The sequence below is a fragment of the Plectropomus leopardus genome, chromosome 11 (assembly GCF_008729295.1).
Source record: "Plectropomus leopardus isolate mb chromosome 11, YSFRI_Pleo_2.0, whole genome shotgun sequence".
In the NCBI taxonomy this organism is placed as follows: Eukaryota; Metazoa; Chordata; class Actinopteri; order Perciformes; family Serranidae; genus Plectropomus; species Plectropomus leopardus.
Window position 1 is genome coordinate 1,949,240 of NC_056473.1, and position 19,620 is coordinate 1,968,859.

At 40.4% G+C, this 19,620-nt stretch overlaps 1 protein-coding gene across 2 annotated transcripts in view; it reads left to right on the forward strand.

Moving 5' to 3' along the window:
- igf1ra (insulin-like growth factor 1a receptor) overlaps positions 1-19,620 on the forward strand; it is a 104,163-nt gene that overhangs the window by 61,783 nt on the left and 22,760 nt on the right. For both annotated transcript variants that reach the window (XM_042495402.1, XM_042495403.1), the window contains exons 3-10: positions 8,756-9,056; positions 10,049-10,185; positions 11,845-11,989; positions 12,734-12,942; positions 14,070-14,196; positions 15,889-16,124; positions 16,270-16,437; positions 17,540-17,747. In XM_042495402.1, the coding sequence (XP_042351336.1) occupies positions 8,756-9,056; positions 10,049-10,185; positions 11,845-11,989; positions 12,734-12,942; positions 14,070-14,196; positions 15,889-16,124; positions 16,270-16,437; positions 17,540-17,747 (1,531 nt within the window). The remainder of the gene's footprint in view (positions 1-8,755; positions 9,057-10,048; positions 10,186-11,844; positions 11,990-12,733; positions 12,943-14,069; positions 14,197-15,888; positions 16,125-16,269; positions 16,438-17,539; positions 17,748-19,620) is intronic.

The window sequence follows — 19,620 nt, forward strand, 5'->3', positions numbered from 1 at the left end:
TGGGCCGAGGCCTGAGGGTAGAAGGAAGCGGTGTGTATGTGTGTGTGTGTGTGTGTGTGTGTGTGTGTGTGTGTGTGTGTGTGTGTGTGTGTGTGTGTGTGTGTGTGTTGTTGTGACTGAATGCGAGTGAGGGGAAATGCCACGCATGCCTGAACACACAGACCAGCACATAGTTGTGTGAAAAACACATTGCTGGTCTTTAGTGGGCATGGGAGTGGAAGAGACCCAGAAACACTGGGACAGGGAGGAGTGGGCTCACACACACCTTTGTGCGCAGGACTGAACAGAGATTTAGCCAAGCTCTCCTGAGCCAGCTGTCTGCATGAGAAAATCACATCATGACGCCGTGCACTAGTGTTCCCCTCCTGAAAAAAAACCCAAAAAAACCCTCTGATCAGCAGAAAAGTGAATCTTGCCGAACATGCACAGCCAGATACACTCTCTCTGAAAAGGTGAAAAACAGCACTTTAGATTAGATCAGTCCATCCTGGCACTTGAGACTCTGCTATAGCGGCAAGACAGCACTGGAATCTGTGATGCGGTTTGCCTTTGGCTGTGAGCGGAGGAAGCATCATCTCTCTGGCCGTCTGGGCTGATGTGGTTTAAACAAGTGTCTGTAGTGATCCACTGGGGGCTCCCAGGGAGGATCGGGTTGCCGGATGAGGATGTGGCCTGATGGAGCTCAGGGAGCTGGGGGTCGGCCTGCGATCCGGGCTGCAGCAGCTCCTGATAGGCCTTCTGTCTGCTACTGTGCTCCTGTTGGGCTACCTTACAGTCTTCTCTGAGCTCCGGTAACCTGAGCTCAGCGGCCTTGACTCTGCACAGAGTGGGAGGCTTTGCATCCCCACAGTGCACTGGATTACTGTAGTGTGCAGCAGAGTGAATACTTCAGTAAATGGAGGTGATGTTGAGATACATTTAATCATGTCCTAATAGAGCTATGGGCCCATTTACACTGTGGAGCAGGGACAGGCGCTGTGATTGACACTTAACTACAGCTACTGCAGTGACCTCCTTTAACCCTTTGAAACTTGTATCCGCATCACTTTTCTTGTGCTGCATTCGGACGCCTTTCACAAGTATTGAATATTTTTAACCCTCATTTTGATGTCTATCAAAAACATGGGGAAAAAGACAGCAACTTAGCAAGAAATCTCCCACAAATTGCAAGAAAATAGTAGATTTGGGAAATCTTTTTTTTTTTTTAAAGCTAGTAACAATGTCCAGAAAGCTATATTATAATTATCATAATGATTTATTTTAAATTATTTTACAGAAATATTTAAACTTTTAAGTAGTTTTGTTAAGGTATTTATTTATTTTTTTAATAAAAACTTTTCTGTTTTTGTTTTTTCAGTTTTTAACTTCCACTATGATGCTGTGAGAAATAAAGTTGGAAAAAAACCCAATATATATGCATAATATGAATAAATATGTAAATAAGACTGACATATAACTGAACAGCTTTAAAAGTCAGCTGATATGTATCACTTCCTGCAGAAGACCTTTTTGTCCCAGCTTCCCAGTCATGTTTTGTTATTTAGCTGAGGTTCCAGTTAAGGGTCAGCACTATTTACAGAAATAATCGTGCTAAGGCTCGCTGTTGAATAAGCTGCGTCTGTTCAGGTTCTCTCTTAAACTTATGGTTTCTCCGAAATCTGTGGAAAAGCCATGCTTAATCACCATGGTTACGACTCCCCCACCAAATGCCTGCTCAAGAGAGGACTTGTTTACCATCCCTGCTCCAGACTCAATAACATGTCAATCATCAGGATAAGATCCTCCCCTGCTCGCCTGCTATTGGTCTAGCTGATGGCTCCCAGTTTAACCCCCGCCCTCCTCCTCGCAGACACCCTCCTCCCTGTTGTCCCTCCCCTCGAGCCCCACTGTGAATAATGAATGATTTCCCAACTGTCTGTCACGCTTCCTACTTATCTTCAATGACGCAGGGAAAACACAGTGTGCTTTGATATGTGGTGAAGTATTTAATCTTTTATTAGACAGTTTATATGTTTTACTATAGCTGAAACAAGTCATTGGATCAGAGAATTACACCAGTTTACCAAATTTCTTTTATTTTTCACACCACACTTCATCTTGAGACGGGGCAGTGTCCTGCTGGCAGTAAACATGTCGCCAGCCTCCCAATGTAAACAGTGTAGTAGTCACTTCTGCCACAGGGTGCACTCTAGCAAACGGGACATGACTCGCATTCAGATGAGGAGCATTGCTGCACTGCAATCTTCTTCCTCTCAACCACTGGTGTCCTTATTCAAAATAGAAATGCTTTTTTTTTTTAAATCCAACTTTAAACCCTTGAACCCATCCTCCTAACACACACACACACACACACACACACACACACACACACACATGCACACACACCGTTCTCCAGTGTTGAAATCTAGCCATCTTGTTATCAGATTGAATCACCTTTTTTGGTGATTCAGACTGTGGGGGAAAGAGGAGGGGTATGCATGACTGACAGGCTCTGGGTCACATGACCCTGAATCCCCCCTTGCATACTGTGCCTTAAGAAAGCAAGGCCAGCCTGATGGAGGAATGAATTTGATGCTTGCCGCCTTCTTTCCTTTCCTACAGTCTCATATATATATATAAATTTATATATTTTTCTTTCCCAAACCTGCATCCTTGCTGGATATTTCTTTTTATTCCCCACTATATGTTCTTCATTTCTTATCTCAAATTGAACCTCCATGGTCATGTTTGTTGCCAAAATAGCCTCCCCATCTCAGGTTTCCATAGCAATTCCTCAAATTGTTATTGTGTTGTTGCAGCGGAACAAGGGATTAACATTCCCTCCCTTGGGTCCTCTGCAGCCTGAAACATTCTGCAGATTCTTCACATAGTCCAGTGACTGGAGGATACCTTCAGAACAAAAAACAAACAGCGCACTGTACTTGTCTGTCTCTCGGCCTGGCGGTGATGCCTCTCCTTCACACCGCTGCTGTATTTGATGGCGGTTGTAGGGAGCTGCTCAGAAGGAGGCTCCTCAGTGCTGACTGTAGCCTGGCTTACTATTATGAAATGGACCCAGCCACTCCACATGTCGCAGTGCTCTGGTGAACAGCAGGGGCCGGCCGGTGGTTGGCTATGGTGTCTGACCTGACTGCTCAGGGAGAGAGCAGGAGGGAGGGGGGTTGTGTAACTACTGTATGAGAGGAACAACATCATAAACCTCCTTCCCCCACCCCCAGCACTTTGACTTATCTGACTCTGTGGCCTTAGAACACTGTCAGTTTTTCCTTCGACACTTTGCTCTCTGCAACAGTAATTGTGTGCATATATCTATATCAGAGGCCAAATTTATTTAATATCAAATAATGCACAGATATTACAACACTCCAGCAAGACTTGAATCGGCCTAATTATTAACCCTTTGAAACCTGGACTGACAACACTTTTCTTGTACTTGAACCCTGAGTAAATTGGTTTGATTTATTTAAAAAAATATGGGAAAAAGACAATAAGCAACTTGGCAGGAAACACCCTGGAATTTGTAATTAGTAGAAATGAGTACATTTAGAAATTTACATTTAAAAAAAAGATTAGCATTATTATATATTTTGAATTATTTTTCCATTCAATTATTATATTTTTTTAAGCCGGGGTTTTTTCTTGTTTTTTTTTTTTTTTTGCTAATGTTAATTTTCTTGCAATTTTTGATATTTTCTGGGTCATTTATTCTTAAATTGCTTCCTATGTTTTTGAAAGAAATCAAGCCAAGATGATTTTTGTTGGAAATGCATAAGAGAACGTGGCACATATAGGTGTGTAATTATGTGAATGCCCTAAGGTTTCTCCATTTTGGAGGAACATTGTGGACTATATTGATAAATGTTTAGAATTTGAACTGACCAGTTCACCAAGACTCCTTGGTGAGAAAACTGTGGAGCCAAATTGAAATAACTTAGCATGTAGAATATTTAAAACTGACCCAATAACCTGTGCTGGAATGATTGTAAGGTGTTGGAAGGAGCCTCAAACTCCTACACTGAATGTGTAGATGTTGGGAAAGATGTTGGGAAGGCTGAACTGGAAAACTGACATGGTTAAGGAACAGTGGGACAGTTTCAGCAGATGTATGTCTGGAGGAAACGATCTGACCATGTAAAGACACTGAGGATGTGGTTCAGTACACTTGTGAGTGGCACATTGCACTAATGCCTGCAAATTACTGTGACTAAATAATTGCCTTTTGTATCACTGACGGTAAGTCCCTGTTAGTTTGCTTGACTGTTTGTTATTGTTTTTATATGTCTTTGAGTTGTCGTTGTTTCATTCTGTTTCTAATTTTCTTGCTAAAAACATCTAATAAGAATTTAATTATAAAAAAAATAATTAAATCGGGTCAAATCCCATCCAGCTGATGCTTCTAATTTATTCCTGCTCATATGAAACAGCCCCTCAGGGGACCACAAGGATGATGACGATTTATCTGAAGAGGAGCCCCTTGTTAGGTAGTCCCTTTCCTTTGAAGTAGTGGAAACCCACAATGCCCTGCATAGCTATGTGTAGAGAGCAGCAGCGTGGAAATAGGGCCACATTAGGAGCATCTATAAATAGAGGATTGTATCCTTGATACCAGGGGTTGTTTGGTCACACAGTGAAACCGGGTCGACTTATATGGATTTAAGGCAGCGGCTCCCCCTCCCTTTGCTTTCTTCTGGCGGAAAGTATGCATGTTTGGAATTTCTCTCCATTGAGGAATCTGTTAAAATGATGCAGAGGTAGGACCTCCTCCAATAAGGCTCATTAGAGTTTGCCTTGGCTGCCCCCTTTTGGTCGGATTCCAAGAAAATGAAGCCTCCCTGATGTTTCTTCCTCCCTGATTTTTTTTTCTCACCCTGCAAATATGCAACAGTGATCTGCCCTGCTATAAACACACTAATGTGAGCATCATATTTCCAATCAAATCACAGCTGTCATGTGAGAAGCTGTGTGTGTTGGTCTTTGAAGCTGACGTTTTAAAAAAAGATCTCTGCCATTTATTTTGGACCGGGTCCAGAATAGTTAGATACACTATTCATGAGGTACCACAGAGCCGGTCAGCTCCTGGTGTGGCAGAGCATAGACGTAGTGAGAAGCTATACATAGCACAGGAAAGGCCATAAAGCTAAATACTCTACCTACTCCTGTCATCATGAAAATACTCTTACTGCAGTAACTGCTGTGTAATCTCATTTATTAGTATTTCCTGAGGTACTGTAGTGTATTGAACAATAAAGATATTTAAACATACTTTGTCAGGTCTGGTGAATGAGATAGGGATTTTTTTTTTTTTTTTTTTAGGAAATACAGATGTTTCTTCTGGTCATGGAATCCTGAAGATTTTTTTTCCAAACAGGCCATTTCACATCTTTTGCACTATAAGATTTGACTGAACGTGTGAAACAAAGTATTTGAGACACTGTCAGGAGTGGGAATGATCATTTCTTTTCTCTCGTGGAACGAAAGCAGAGTTGGCACTGTGGGAGTGTGTGTTTGCTCTGCAGCATTACTGTAGTGCACCGTCACATTCTTAACCTACACAGATGTTTTTGTAAATCAACATGAAATATTCATCAAGAGATTAGCTCGGCAGCCGGCTTCATTTTCTTGACTGATTCACAAAGCGAAACCACTGATGCTCCGACACCCGTGTTTAATTTAAAAGCAAATAAACAAGGAGAGCTCCTTTTCCTTTCCGCTGTCTGGCACACACAACTTGCATGTGCACACATGTCTCACACATGCATGCACACTTGTTTTTCATCATGTGTACTCCTGTAGAAGTATCTGTCACAGGGACAGTGGAATTAATACCACTCATGACAATGAAGAAATGTATATAGTGTGACAGTCTTGCAAATCATAGTAACACACGTGCAAGAGAGTGGTGAAATGTGTGTTTTAGTGTACTTTGTGTGTGATTGTGTGCGTGTGCACATTTCCTTCCAGCTCTGGCTTTGCACCAGGAGGTGGTTGCTAAGGAACCAGTAGTGCTGTGCCTCTTATTTCAGTTCAGTTCAACGTAGTTCAGTTCAGCCTTATTGCCCCTGTGTGGAAATTTGTCTTGCAGGAAAAACAAAGAGCATAACAATAAATAGCAAACACTTATGGCCCTGATATGCAAACAAGACAGGCGTGTTGGGAGGCAGGTCTATGCTGCCTGCACAATTTCTAATATGCAAAAGGGACAAAAGAAAAACAGCACAAAAAACAAACAAACAGTGAATTATTATGGACTTGTTATCTGTTATCCATTTCCTCAAAGACACTTGAACCTCTGACTCGGTCTTTCCCAGAGCAGCTCTTTTCTAAAAAGAGACTCCTCAAGCAGTGAACAATCATTAGCAGAAAGCACCATGTCACCAGGCCTTTCACAATCACACGCACACACACACACACACACACACACATACAAACACACACACACACACACTCCAGGTGCTTTTTTCTATGGACTGGACTCACCTGAAAGTAGGACAATCCCGCCTGCAGTGTCTCAAGATTAGTTAGCAGTGGGAAATCATCTGCTTTCTACCCTTTACATCTGCTTTTCCAGAAGTGCCTCTCTATAAATAGGCTACAGTAAAAAAGCTTTTGAACATTGAAAACAGACGACGCCTTCCATTTGCCGTTTTCATCTCCGTCACTGTTAATTTAAGTGTAAAGCCAATGAGATGATGAGTGGTTGGTAAATCCACAAACAAGCACTGACCTCATTTTTGTCTGATTACCTGAGTGAGTTACTTTTTCTGTCTTTTCTGTATCAAAGTTTGGAAGGACTTTCTCTCTCGAGCCGCAGGCTGATGTATGAATGGTCATTTTGTAAGTTGGGCTCAATAAATCTGACAAACTGGAAGGATGCACAATCTGTCAAATGTCTGTCCCAAGCAACGAGAGAATGCTGCGTGTTATTGATAACATATTGTTGTAGGTTTCGGTTTCTCGGTGATGCACAGTAAACAGCGAGGAGCTTCTATTATTCATGTTGCTCAAGCTTAATTTGAAACACCCCGCACAATCATTTTTCTGTCGATTTTTCTCACAGCATGGGGGGATGTACAGTAGTTCTTTCTTAGGAACTGTAGCGATAGTGGGAGTGAGAGTTGTTGAAACTTCAATTGTCTTTTTTTCCATTATAGAAGAATGTTAATGAAAGATAAAATTTTTTATAAATTTTTTTTTTGTCTAAACACTGTTAAACTTTGATTACAAAGATCATCTTAAATAGTTCTGTTTTTCATTGGTCTTTGGTTGCAGATTTGGTCTATAAACAGGAGTATATAACAGTTTTATCAGATTGTGCATGCACACCTATAGTTGCACATTTCAGGGGAGACACGGGGGATACATCCCACTCAGTGTTTAAAATATTTGCATGTGTCTCCACCAGAAAACAGCTCTCAGGATAATACATAAAGCTGGCTATCAAGATTCTATGAATATTTATTTAGAGGATCCTACACCTTAAAATTTGTAGAAGTTGTGTATGTAAAAACACTGGAAATGCTTTTTTTGACTTGTAAACAAAAGCTCTCTGTATAAAATTTTTGAATGAAAAAATATAGATGTATTTAAGTTCAGTTTTTAAAAAAGTGCAAATGTAAATTGATTACAAATTATAATGTAAAATGATAATAGTGTAAAAACAATCAGCATCTATTGTAGTGTGAAATAATAAGTATTACAGTTTAGAGTATAATTTGTTTTTAATTTTTAATTCTGGGTTATGCTATGCTTGATTTAGGATAGGCAAAAATAAGCCTTGGGCTTCAGCCTATCCTTCTTTGTTATTGATTGAAAAGAATTTTGCTTCTCATGACACATGAACCCAACAAGAAAAAAAAAGTCATTCATTCATTCACTTAGTCATTTAGTCATTCAACATAAACATAAAAGTAGAAGAGGACTTTTATTTTTGACAAAATTTAAGACATTTACACCCTAAAATGGTGCAGTAATGCACAAATTGGTGTTTAAAATTCACCAGAATAGAGGAAATTAAGTGTGCAACGCTCCAAATTTCTTGGTTGAGGACTCTCAAACCCCCAGTGTCATGTGTGTCCCTCCAAATGTTGAAACAAAGCCTACACCCTTATGCACACTAACTCCAAACTCCTCATTACCTATTTATGTATTTGCTTGCTCGCCTATTATTTAAGAGGTAATTTGGAACACATCTTAATATCATTTCAGTCATTTTCTGTTTTTCATTATTTACAAATTCCTGAAGCTATTCGATATTTGTACTTGATTTTTAAAACAGTCTGTGCTTTGTAAGCATTAGTTTTGTTTCTTTACGTTCATCATCTTAAAAAATGCTATAGTGCCCATAAGTAACTGTTAAATCCTTTGAAAGCAAATTTAACTCAGTTCTTTCAAAAGCATGGGAAGAAAGCAATGAGCAATTTAAAAATAAATAGCCAAAAATGTATCAATACAGCAGTAAAAAATTACAAGAAAATTACCTTAAAATGAGAATCAAGAGAAAGAAAAGGAAAAGACAAAACAAAAACACTATTTTTGTTCTGTAACATGGTTTTAGATATATAATTCTAAGATTTATAAACATAGGTTTCTGGACATTTTCCCTATTTTTTAAATAATATTTCATATTCCTCCCCAGCTATTTTTCAGGGCGTTTTCTTGTTGCCATGAGAGTAAATGCAGCACATGCAAACTGATGTTGATGTTGAGGTCTTAATACCCTCTCATAACTCTTCCCATCTTTCTCTGTCTCTTGTAGTTTGTCCACAACACTGCAAGCTTGCCTGCACAGACAAGGGGGAGTGCTGCCACAGCCAGTGCCTGGGCAGCTGTACCGAGCCCAACAACGACATGGCCTGCTCCGCCTGCCTCCACTACTACCACGAGGGTCGCTGCGTGCAGGACTGTCCCCCAGACACATACAAGTTTGAGGGCTGGCGCTGCATCACCATGGACCTATGTTCTCAAGTGCACCTGCCTGGCGACACTCACTTTGTCATCCACGGGGGAGAGTGCATGCCCGACTGCCCCTCTGGCTTTACACGCAACGAAACTAATCGGTAAAGACATACCCCTCGCTTCTACTTTAGCTCCCGGTGTTTTGGAAATGTCATGTCAGGTGACACACAGAATGTGCAGAATATTTAGAGGAGCTCCTTAAAATATTTCACATTACGTGTAAGATTTCTCAAGCGTTTGTATTTAATGTTGTATATTTGGATTTGTGGGTGATCTTTTTCACACACAGAGCCAGAGGTCTTTTATGTATTTCCTGGCTAATTTCTCTGTGAAGAGCAGTGTGATTTCTCCTCAGTATTCACAGACACCAAAGCCATATGTGTTCACTGTGTACTTCTGCACAATGAATTTATTTGCATAAAATATCCTTGAGCTGAACTTCACCTGACCTGGCCCTTCACAGGTTCCTTTCTTAAAGTAGGACCGAAAAAGCTGGAAGTGCAAGAGGTGAAGAGCATGTTGGACTGTTAATGATTCAAGTTTAGACTTCCCAGACTGTTTAGAAAGAGTGAAAGCTTCTCAGTGCAATGCCTTGTTTTCATCACTTTCCAGATTCATACTCAGAGTTAATCAGAGGAGAGACTCCGCTCACAAGTCCACTTCACAGTTCCTTAGTTTGCAAACAACCCAGAGCAAGAAAACTTCTTTTTGTGCAACTTTCCTCCCTGTTGTGTCTCGTCAATTCCCAAACTTTTCGCGCTGACTCTCTGCAGCCGTATACTTTTTGGCCATACCACTGCTCTTTTGTCTCTGAGGTTAATACAGTGAGTCACTCTCTCACAAAACAGAGTTCAGACGAGGGCCCATAAAAGATTAAACTCTGTGTAAGAGGTGACCTTGTAGCATGCACTGAATTTATTTGCCTGAATCCTCTGGAATGCTTGGGAGCTGGGGAGTGGACGAATGATTTCAGGGTGAGGTAGAAAAGTTCACAGAAGATTTTGCTCATTCTCTGACGGTTCAAACTTTTTTTTTCATCTCTCTCTCCTTCCCTCCCCCCCTCCCCCCTCCCTCTTGCTTGTGCTGTATACAGTATGTTATGCAATGCCTGCAATGGCCCGTGTGATAAGCCCTGCACATCCCCTGTCATCGACTCTGTGGATGCTGCTCAGTCTCTGAAAGACTGCACCGTCATCGAAGGCAATCTGGACATCAACATCCGCCGTGGAAGTGAGTTCAGCTACGCAAAACCACAGTACTTTTAAAGGATAACCGCAGTACTTTCCAAGCTTGGCTGGATTTTCTCTGCTTTTGTGTATGATTAAGTAACTAATGGGAACAACACTTTTTGAAACTGGTCCGGTATTGAGTGAGAGCAGCGGCAAAAAAGGCTGCGATGTAACCATTTTGGGCAATTGTCCACCGTCAATTTATGTCCTTTAAAAGTGGTTGTTTTTGCCACTGACAGTTTCATATTATTATTACAGATGACTTGTCAGATAACACAATGGAAAAAAAACTCTACAGAGACAGACCTTTAGTTAAACAGTAGTTTTGCTGCATTCAAAAAGTCGTCGTTTCAGAGTTGGAAGTCGTTCTTCCAACTTCATTGTGTTCATGTGCTTGCAGGTCGTAAACTGGAAACAACATGGAAGCTACAAAGAAGATGGGTTGCATTTCAGTGCTAAGAGCATTTAAACAAGAGGTTGATAGCTATTTCCAGTTTATTTTTATTTTGACATTTTTTTTATATTTCTGTATTTAATCTTGGTCACTCTGCATGGACAGCAGTTAATATTAATACCATATTACACTTAAAGTGATCAAAAATTGATATTTAAGAGGTGTATTGATTAGAATAACAACCTGAGCTTGTCAGTGACAAAAGCCAGAAATTTTGGAGGACTTAATTGACAGTGCTTTCTTTCCCAGAGTAGTTACATTGCAACCTGTTTTATCTTGCTTGATACTGGAACAATTTCAAAAAAATGTTGTTCCCATTTGTCACTTAGACACAAAGACATGGGGGAAAAAAGGGGTTGAGGTTATGGAAAATATCCAGGTTTCCCTTTAACACCACATACACTGTAAATGTTGCAGTGTAAAAAAGCATTGTAGACCACACATATAATAATAATAATAATAGTAGTTACATTGCAACCTGTTTTATCTTGAATAATAATAATAATAATAATAATAATAATAATAATAATTATTATTATTATTATTATTATTATTATTATTATTAAATAAAGACATAAGTATGACAAAAATGAATGACTATGATAAATAAAGAAACTATATATAAATATTGATTTATTTTTATTTTAATTTTTTTTTTTTTTTTTTAATTATACAACTCAGACATCACAGTTGAAGTAAGTTTCTAAACCATCTAAGCCAGAACTGAAACATACAGACACATATTGATGACATGCGGCTAGGTATATATGATTAATTATTATACTCTGCACAAAACTTAATAAAAAATTGATCCCAAGAAAATTCACCCTTCAGTATCCTAACCTTACTGCACTTGACTGCCCAGCTAATATTTTGATTACTGAGACAGATAAAGATGAATGTGCGTGTGGTCTAAGCTGTGGGATTTACAGTGACGGCCACAAAATCAACATTACATTTGCTTCCTGCACTCTAACCCAATTATCACATTATGTGCTATAGTCCTGTTTATTTGCTCAGTTGACAGGGTGGTTCACACGCTAATCTCCACATATGATAAAGCTTATACAATTGAGTGCTGATTTGGATATTTGCTTAAAGAACTTGTCTGAGTGTTATAGCAGCAGGGATCCCCGTGGCTTTTTTTTAAAAATGTGGCTTTCACATGCTGCTTTGTATCTGTGTGTGTTCATCCCCTGTCCCCAGATAACATAGCGTCTGAGCTGGAGAGCTTCATGGGATTGATTCAGAAAGTGACGGGCTATGTGAAGATTCGACACTCCCACGCACTTGGCTCGTTGTCCTTCCTCAAGAGCCTGCGTTACATCAATGGGCAGGAACTCATCGACAAGTATGTCTGTGCTGTTTGTCTGCGCTTTGTGTCTGTGAATGTGTGCATGCCTGTATGCGTGGTGGCAGCGTAGCAGGGAGGCTGCCACCAACATATCATTGAAGTTACATAAATGTCAGAGTGGCTTCTTGTTGAGAGAGTGTCTGCCCTGGATGCTGGATACGTGCATTAATGCGAGTTTATACATCTAAATATAACAGCGTCTGGTGTTCTGCAGTGTCATTTTTAAAATGATTCACTAAGTCGTGCAGACAGGCCAGATAAGTGATTGTGCCTGCAAATGGAAAGTCTCTGCTCCATCAAACTGTGATATCAGCAGTGGTCTTATTTATGAGGGAAAGTTTTTTTGGTAATGGCCAAAGGGGTCATGGGAAATCCTGTCGCCCTTCTTGTTGTCGTTTCTCCCAGGGTAAAGTTTCACTCAGAGGAATGCTGTTGAGGATGGCAGACATTCCTCTCGCTCTGGAGGTGTTCTGCTGCCTTACCGACTACAGCTCAGAGCGTTAGCACGGCGCTGTTCATGTCCTCTTCTGTGCCAACTCAGGCTCATTGTCAGTCATTGTCAGCCTCATGTGACGCCCTCCTATTTTAATGCTTAACGCTGCCACCAGGTGGCAAAAACAACTCTTTTAACCACATTTCTGATCACTTCCATCATGAAACATGTTCACATACAGTAAAATATGGTTTGGTGGATCTCCATGAGATGGCTGTAACCTCCTCTTCATCACCTTTCATTACCAGCATGTATGCATTCTCCGCCATCAACAACCAGCATCTGCAGCATCTGTGGGACTGGAGTCAGCACAACCTGACTATTGGGAATGGGCGTCTCTTCTTCCGTCTGAACCCCAAACTGTGCATGTCTGAGATCCACAAGATGTGGGAGAAGACGGGCATAACTGTGAAGCCAGAGGAGGGAGATTTCCGGAACAACGGGGAAAGAGCCAGCTGTGAGTATACTTAGTATATTTTGATAAGTTTTCTTACAGTTTTGTTGTGAGTGATTTGACCCCTTAGGGCCTGCTTCAATATCACGCACACTCATATCGCTCTCAGACAAAATGCCCTTTTCAAAATCAAGCCTTAAGAAATAATATACATAATTCACACAATAACACAATATAATTTTCCACTTTCATTTAGTTCATTTTTTAACCAACATCGGTTCTAATCATAAATATCAAATATTCAATATTTGTCAGAATTTCAACCCTTAAAATGCCAGGTTTTTGTCATGATGCTGCTGTCTTTTTAAGGTAATAATAAGAAAACACAAAAATGAATTCTTTTCAATATACTACGTACTAAGTAGATTTGTTTTTGCTGCTGACAGCCTGGGATATGTCAATGATTTGCAGGAACACTGATTGTGACAGTGCACCTAGTGGAAATAGCATGTATTTTCTTCATATGCCAAATATGGTAAAACATTAAGTCATCAGGTGTAAAATAGTAAAAATGACAAATTCTAAGTCAAAAGCCCAGAATGATACCAGAAATAATACAATGCATGTTTTTATGCTTTGATGGCTGTGGGATCGAAAATGTCAGTTTGAATGGGTTTCAATGGAGCATTTTTTGCAATTCACAGTAAGAATGAAACAATCTAGTTTAAACATTGTATTTTAGACTTATTGTAGGAGCTGAGCTGGAAATTCCAAGATTAAACAAAAACACACAATCTTGCCAAAATGTATGCCTCATGCATAAACACAGCCAAAATTATCAAAAAATGAAGTGTGTAAAATGCGTCAAACAGTTCGGAAGGGTTATAGGGAGCCCAGTGGCTTAGTGGACAAAGCAGGCGCCCCATATATGAAGGCAGTGGCCGGGGGTTCCATTCCAGCTCACGGCTCTTTGCTGCATGTCATCCCCTCTCTCTCCCTCTTTCACACTACCACTCTGTCCCATCTAATAAAGGCAAAAATGCAAAAAAAAACAGTTCAGAAGGGTTAAAAGAAGACACAATCTGTCATGTTTTTTGTACCCATTTAGTGTATGGGAACAATAAAAAACCTATGACATGTCGTTTTAATAATGTATGTGTTTTACTGAGGGTTCTACTTTATCACAACAGGTGAAAGTCACATCTTGAAGTTCAAGTCTAACATCACATCGAGCCATTCGATCAAGCTGACGTGGGAGCGCTACCGGCCGCCGCACTACAGAGACCTTATCAGCTTCATCGTCTACTACAAGGAATCGTGAGTACTCAGAAAACAGTCAACTCATTATCCTCGATAGCACACTATACTTTTATAAAAGTACTCCCCAGCCATCAATTTTTGGTTCTAAAAACGTTCTGAGAATGTTACAATGTAATGTTTTAGTAATGTTGTCAGCTGCAAGTTTTCTTTTGGTTCGCAGAATGTTCTTCTTAAAGTTAGGGTAACATTCTCTATAAACATCATCAAAATGTTATTTTATTTATTTTTTCCTAACATATTACATTACAGGAATGTTTCATATGTTTCATTCAACTGTTGTGTAATCTCAGGCCTCAATAACATCCTGACAACATGTTCCAAATGTTGCTTTGAAAACCTTTGTTCTCATGTGACACTGTGGAAACGTTTATAAAAGAACATACACACCTCTCAACATCACCAAAACAAACTGAGTGTTGCAGTTAAAACATTATGTCATAGTTAGCATTACATAAGCATAACCTTATAGGGACATTATTTGAAGTGATACACATCTTAAAATTTTATTTCTAAATTAGATTAAAATGTTTTCTTTAAAGCATTATTACAACTTGTATGTAACCTCAGCCAGTGTTGTGAAACGTTCCCTGCTAGTTGGGTCTCTTGGCAGTCAGAACTGAGTCCAGTTCCGGTGTTTTTGATTTAGGGGCATCTAATGGCAGATATGAAATATAATACTCATAGCTATGTTGTTTCTTACTTTACTGTCACCTGAAAATAATCCATGTTATTTTCTTACTTTAGAATGACGGGGTCCTCTTAGCCCAGATAGGATGAATCAAACTGGGACTTTTCTAATTTTTGCGTTGCGCGCCATAGTTCTCCTACACGTGGGTAAAGTTTCAGTTCTGCAGCCTCACCTTAAGATGCCACGATATCCTAAATCTTATTTGTCTGCTTTTGCATATTATACCACAGTCAGTGCAAACTATGTGCACTTGACATTAATGACAACCATTTTACCAAAGAGAATGTTTGAGTGCTTGGACTGATTTTCTGCCTTGCAGCCACTCAGATGACAACAGACGAATTCCTCTAATGCAACACAAATATCCAAATATACAACATCATATTCACAACATTCATGTCTGCTTATTGTTCAGATCTGGGTTTTATCAGATTTTGCCATTGAACTTGTACAAAGTGAAACAAATGGCTGCCTTGCAGGTGGGTAATCACCCAGTGGTTGAATGGTATGCTTTGGATTTTTTTTTCTTTTCAAAATACACAAACTACACAATCACAAATTGACAGGACAAAAACACCAACATACATCACAAATAACTTCAGAATAAATCAACAGACAATAAAATAAATACACATGAAACAATTCACATAAAAATGTAACTAATAAAGTTAAGTACAACAATACATAAGAGGAAAACTGCCATGAGACAACTATGAGAGACAGGATATCATTAACCATAATAACATGGTCTATTATTACACTAGTGTAGTGAAAATAGGGAGATCATGCAGGCCATTATTCAATGAAATGGGAGATTCTCCATGCAGTTTATAAAGGTTACCATAATTATATATATCTTGAAATTTGAAATTGAATGTAATTGACTGTCAGTTTTGTCAGGAGTAGAAAGACTGGGAATGGGAAACATGTTATGTTTTCTTATGTTTGTTTTCATTACGTTAAGTTCTTTTTGTCAACACATAGTTTTTTGTCTTCTTCAGCCCTTTCCAGAACATCACAGAGTTTGACGGGCAGGATGGCTGCGGTTCAAACAGCTGGCACATGGTGGACGTGGATCTCCCTCAGGATAAAATCATTGACCCTAAAGTCACTCTTCAACACCTCAAGCCCTGGACCCAGTATGCTATTTTTGTGAAGGCCATTACCCTGCAGGTGGAGGACAAACACATCACAGGAGCAAAGAGTGATATCATCTACATCCGCACACGTCCCTCATGTAAGCCTGGCTGTCAGTCTGTTGGCACCAATTATTGATTATTAGGATTATTATTATATGATCACTCAAGCTGCTTGTAAATTATTGGTGATTGTCATGCAGCCTTTTCAGTGATTAATGTACCATGACTTTGTCCCCGTTGCAGTGCCATCTATGCCCAAAGATGCACGTGCATATGCCAACTCCTCAACCAAGCTAATGGTGAAGTGGTCACCTCCGGTCTTTCCCAACGGCAACCTGACCTACTACCTGGTCCGCTGGCAGCAGCAGCCTGAGGACAGGGAGCTCTACCATCATAACTACTGCTCTAAAGGTATGCATAATGCATGCTACAAAACCATAACCATCTTTTTATTGTCTGAGCTTTTCTACCGACGAGTCCTTCCTTTGTCACAAAAAAAAGTCAGACTTTCTGGGAAAAACATTATTTGCTTTCTTGATGAGATTTTATTGAGAAGATTGATTCCACTCTCATGTGTATGTTAAATCTGCAGATGCAGCCTGCAGCTATTTAGCTTAGAGTTAAGATAGGAAACTGGAGACCTGTCATTTTAACATTTTGATTTTGTACAGATGAAAAAAAAATATAATGCTGAGTGGAGAGATTTAGATGTGCTGGTTGGGAGATTTCTTTTTATTTATTTATTCATTTATTTTTTTTATCTTGGGACAGAGTCTGGCTAGATGTTTCCACATAGATATAGAAATGGAGATAGCTCATTGGCTGCTGCTCTAGGCTCTCCACGATGTGTCTGTGCAGGCACCATATTGGGGAAGTTGAGGTCTGCTAGTAAACAAATACATGTGTATAGAGAGACACAATTTTGACGTCAAAATTGTCTGAAACTCGCTTAATTCGGAACTGATTTTCATGAAATCTATTTTGTTATAAACATCAGAAAGTGAATATTTTAGTGGTTACTTCTTTGAATTAATTTCATTTACTGGAGGCAATCTAATCAGTTCTATGACAAAACAGTAATCTTCTGAATAGTCACAACACTGGGACATGCAGGCTCAAATTTCTGAGCAACATCCAGTGATGGAGTGCAAGAAAGTACATTTATTCAAGCACAGTACTTAAGTACAAATTTGAGGTACTGGCACCCCACTTGTGTACTACTTTCTTTTTCTGGTACTTAAAATTTCGTGCAATTTAGTTTCTATATCTGTGTGTTTCCAGGGTTAAAATAAGCTAACTAGCTGCTGGCTGAAGTTTCATATTTATGCACAGACAGAGTGAAATCAATATTATAATCGCACTCGCAGCAAAAAAGTGAATATGTTTCCTGATATGTTCAACAATATTTATAATACTGACACATAACTTTGTGCAGGAAACATATATTATAAACAGCTGCCTTGATAACATAGAATGCTTCTCATTTCTAAATACTTGGTTGCTATTAAAACAGAACTGAAAATTCCAATCCGTATCCCGGCAACCGGCTTCACCGACATGGAAGACAACACCAAGCCCACCAAGTCCGACCTGGCAGGGGCAGAGAAGGGCCCATGCTGTGTGTGCCAGAAGACGCCCGAGGAAAAAGACCGGGAGAAGGAAAACCGCGTCTTCTTTAAAATTTTCGAGAACTTCCTTCACAATGCCATCTTTCTGCCAAGGTACAGTAAGCCACAGATGTAATATCAGTGACCTCCTTGAACTGTTTACACCTCCTGCTCTTATTCTGTGGAGAAGGCCATCAAAGGGCTCAGCTTCTTTGCCTTGATTGGTCAAAATAAGGGATGAGGTGGCGGCCCAGGCGCAGTGTCTTCTCTGTGGAGCTGACAGGATCCGAGCCTGGGGGCGTAGATGGACCTGACGGGGGCTGAATCTGCCCCCTGCGCTCGGCCCTTTTGTCGGGCGGTGCAGATGAGGGGACATGCTGAGTAGGATCCAAGGCCTTCTAAGCGCTCTTGTGGCTTCATGTTGCTGTGGTGACGGTGGCACGGGGGATGTTAGGACCTAGCAGGCAGCAATTTAGGCAACACAAACAAACCCAGGAGAGAGATGTGATTAAGGAGTCTGAAAGGCCTCGTTTGGCTGCACACTCGTAGCTGCTCAGGCTTTTGTTCCCCACAATAGAGACTGACATCTGTGTTGTGTTATCATTTAACTTGCTCGTGGCGAAGGATGTTTCACTGTTTCAAAGACTTTCGCTCCGCTCTCCTCCCACACGCCTTTTATTCTCATATAGACAGACACACACAATCTGTGCATTCTGTGAATTGGTTGCCCTTAACACTCCATCAGCGACATCCATCACAGTGAAAAAATGGAGACCTTTGATAAGCTCGTTGCTTCCTGCTAAGAACACTCAGCAGGTATCTTATAAATCCATAGCTTTAAACAATGCCCCTTGAACCTCCAAAGTTCATTCATTCAAACAGTGCCCTTCTCTTTTCCTTCGCAACACTCTTGTGGAATTGGATCGATATGTATTTGGAGGAAGAATAATAAACCAGCTTTGTGTTGTAATTGAACTCATATCTGCCCCCCCTCCTCTCCTTCTGTCTCTGGCTCTGTTGATTTGTTTTAGTATAGCTGTCTAGGAAAGAAGCGGATGGCAGGTCCTCTGCCTGCAGCGAGGGGCTCAGCCTGTGTATGCACACCCTCTCCACTGTAACAGAGCCAGCATTATTACAAACCACTCCAGGGAGAGTGCTCCAAAATCGGGGAGGTTTTTTCAAAAGTTCAGGGCTTAGACCCGGGGTGAGGGGAAAGAGGGCGGGTGAAAACAGAAACAGAAAGAAGAGGAAATGTTTTCCATTCTGTCCCCCTCCACTCGGCACTCCACTCTCCTCCTCCCCTCGCACGCTCTCTTTGTGCTTTTTTTTCTTTCTGGAGCAAGACAGCTGCCAGGAAATGTACAGTGAATCCATCTGGAATTTAAATGAATGAGGGAAGAGCCCCATCAGCGATAGAAGACAAACACAAAGGAAGGCAGACTGATGTAGGTGGGGTGGGGGGGTGGGGAGGTGGGGCGCTGTCAGTGTCTGTTTAGGACACCTTGTGATACGATCCAAAAATTGTTAGAAGCTGACTGAAGCATTTATTTATTGTAATCACCTGCTGTTGAAACTCATCATGAATACATATGAGACAAAATAATAAGGACTCCCTGGAAGTTACCTGTTCTTGTGTCAGATCCAGAGTTTTTTTCTAAGATTATTTTTTGGACGTTTCACCTTTATTTGATAGGACAGTGTAAAAATGATGAAAATTGGAGAGAGAGGGGATGACATGCAGCAAAGGGCCATGGTTTCAATCAAACCTGCAGCGGCTGCAGTGAGGGAGTGGCCTCTGTACATGCTTCCTCTACCAACTGAGCTACTGGGTGCCCAGATCCAGAGATCTTTTGCTCCTTTTTGTGAGCCTGCAGTGTTGCTGTAGTTAAGGCCAGGAGCTAATAATGTGCCCTGCTCGTCACATACTGAATTTGTAGTCACAGCTTTCCTCCCTGGATTCCATTGCGTAAAGGTAGATCTTTTTTTA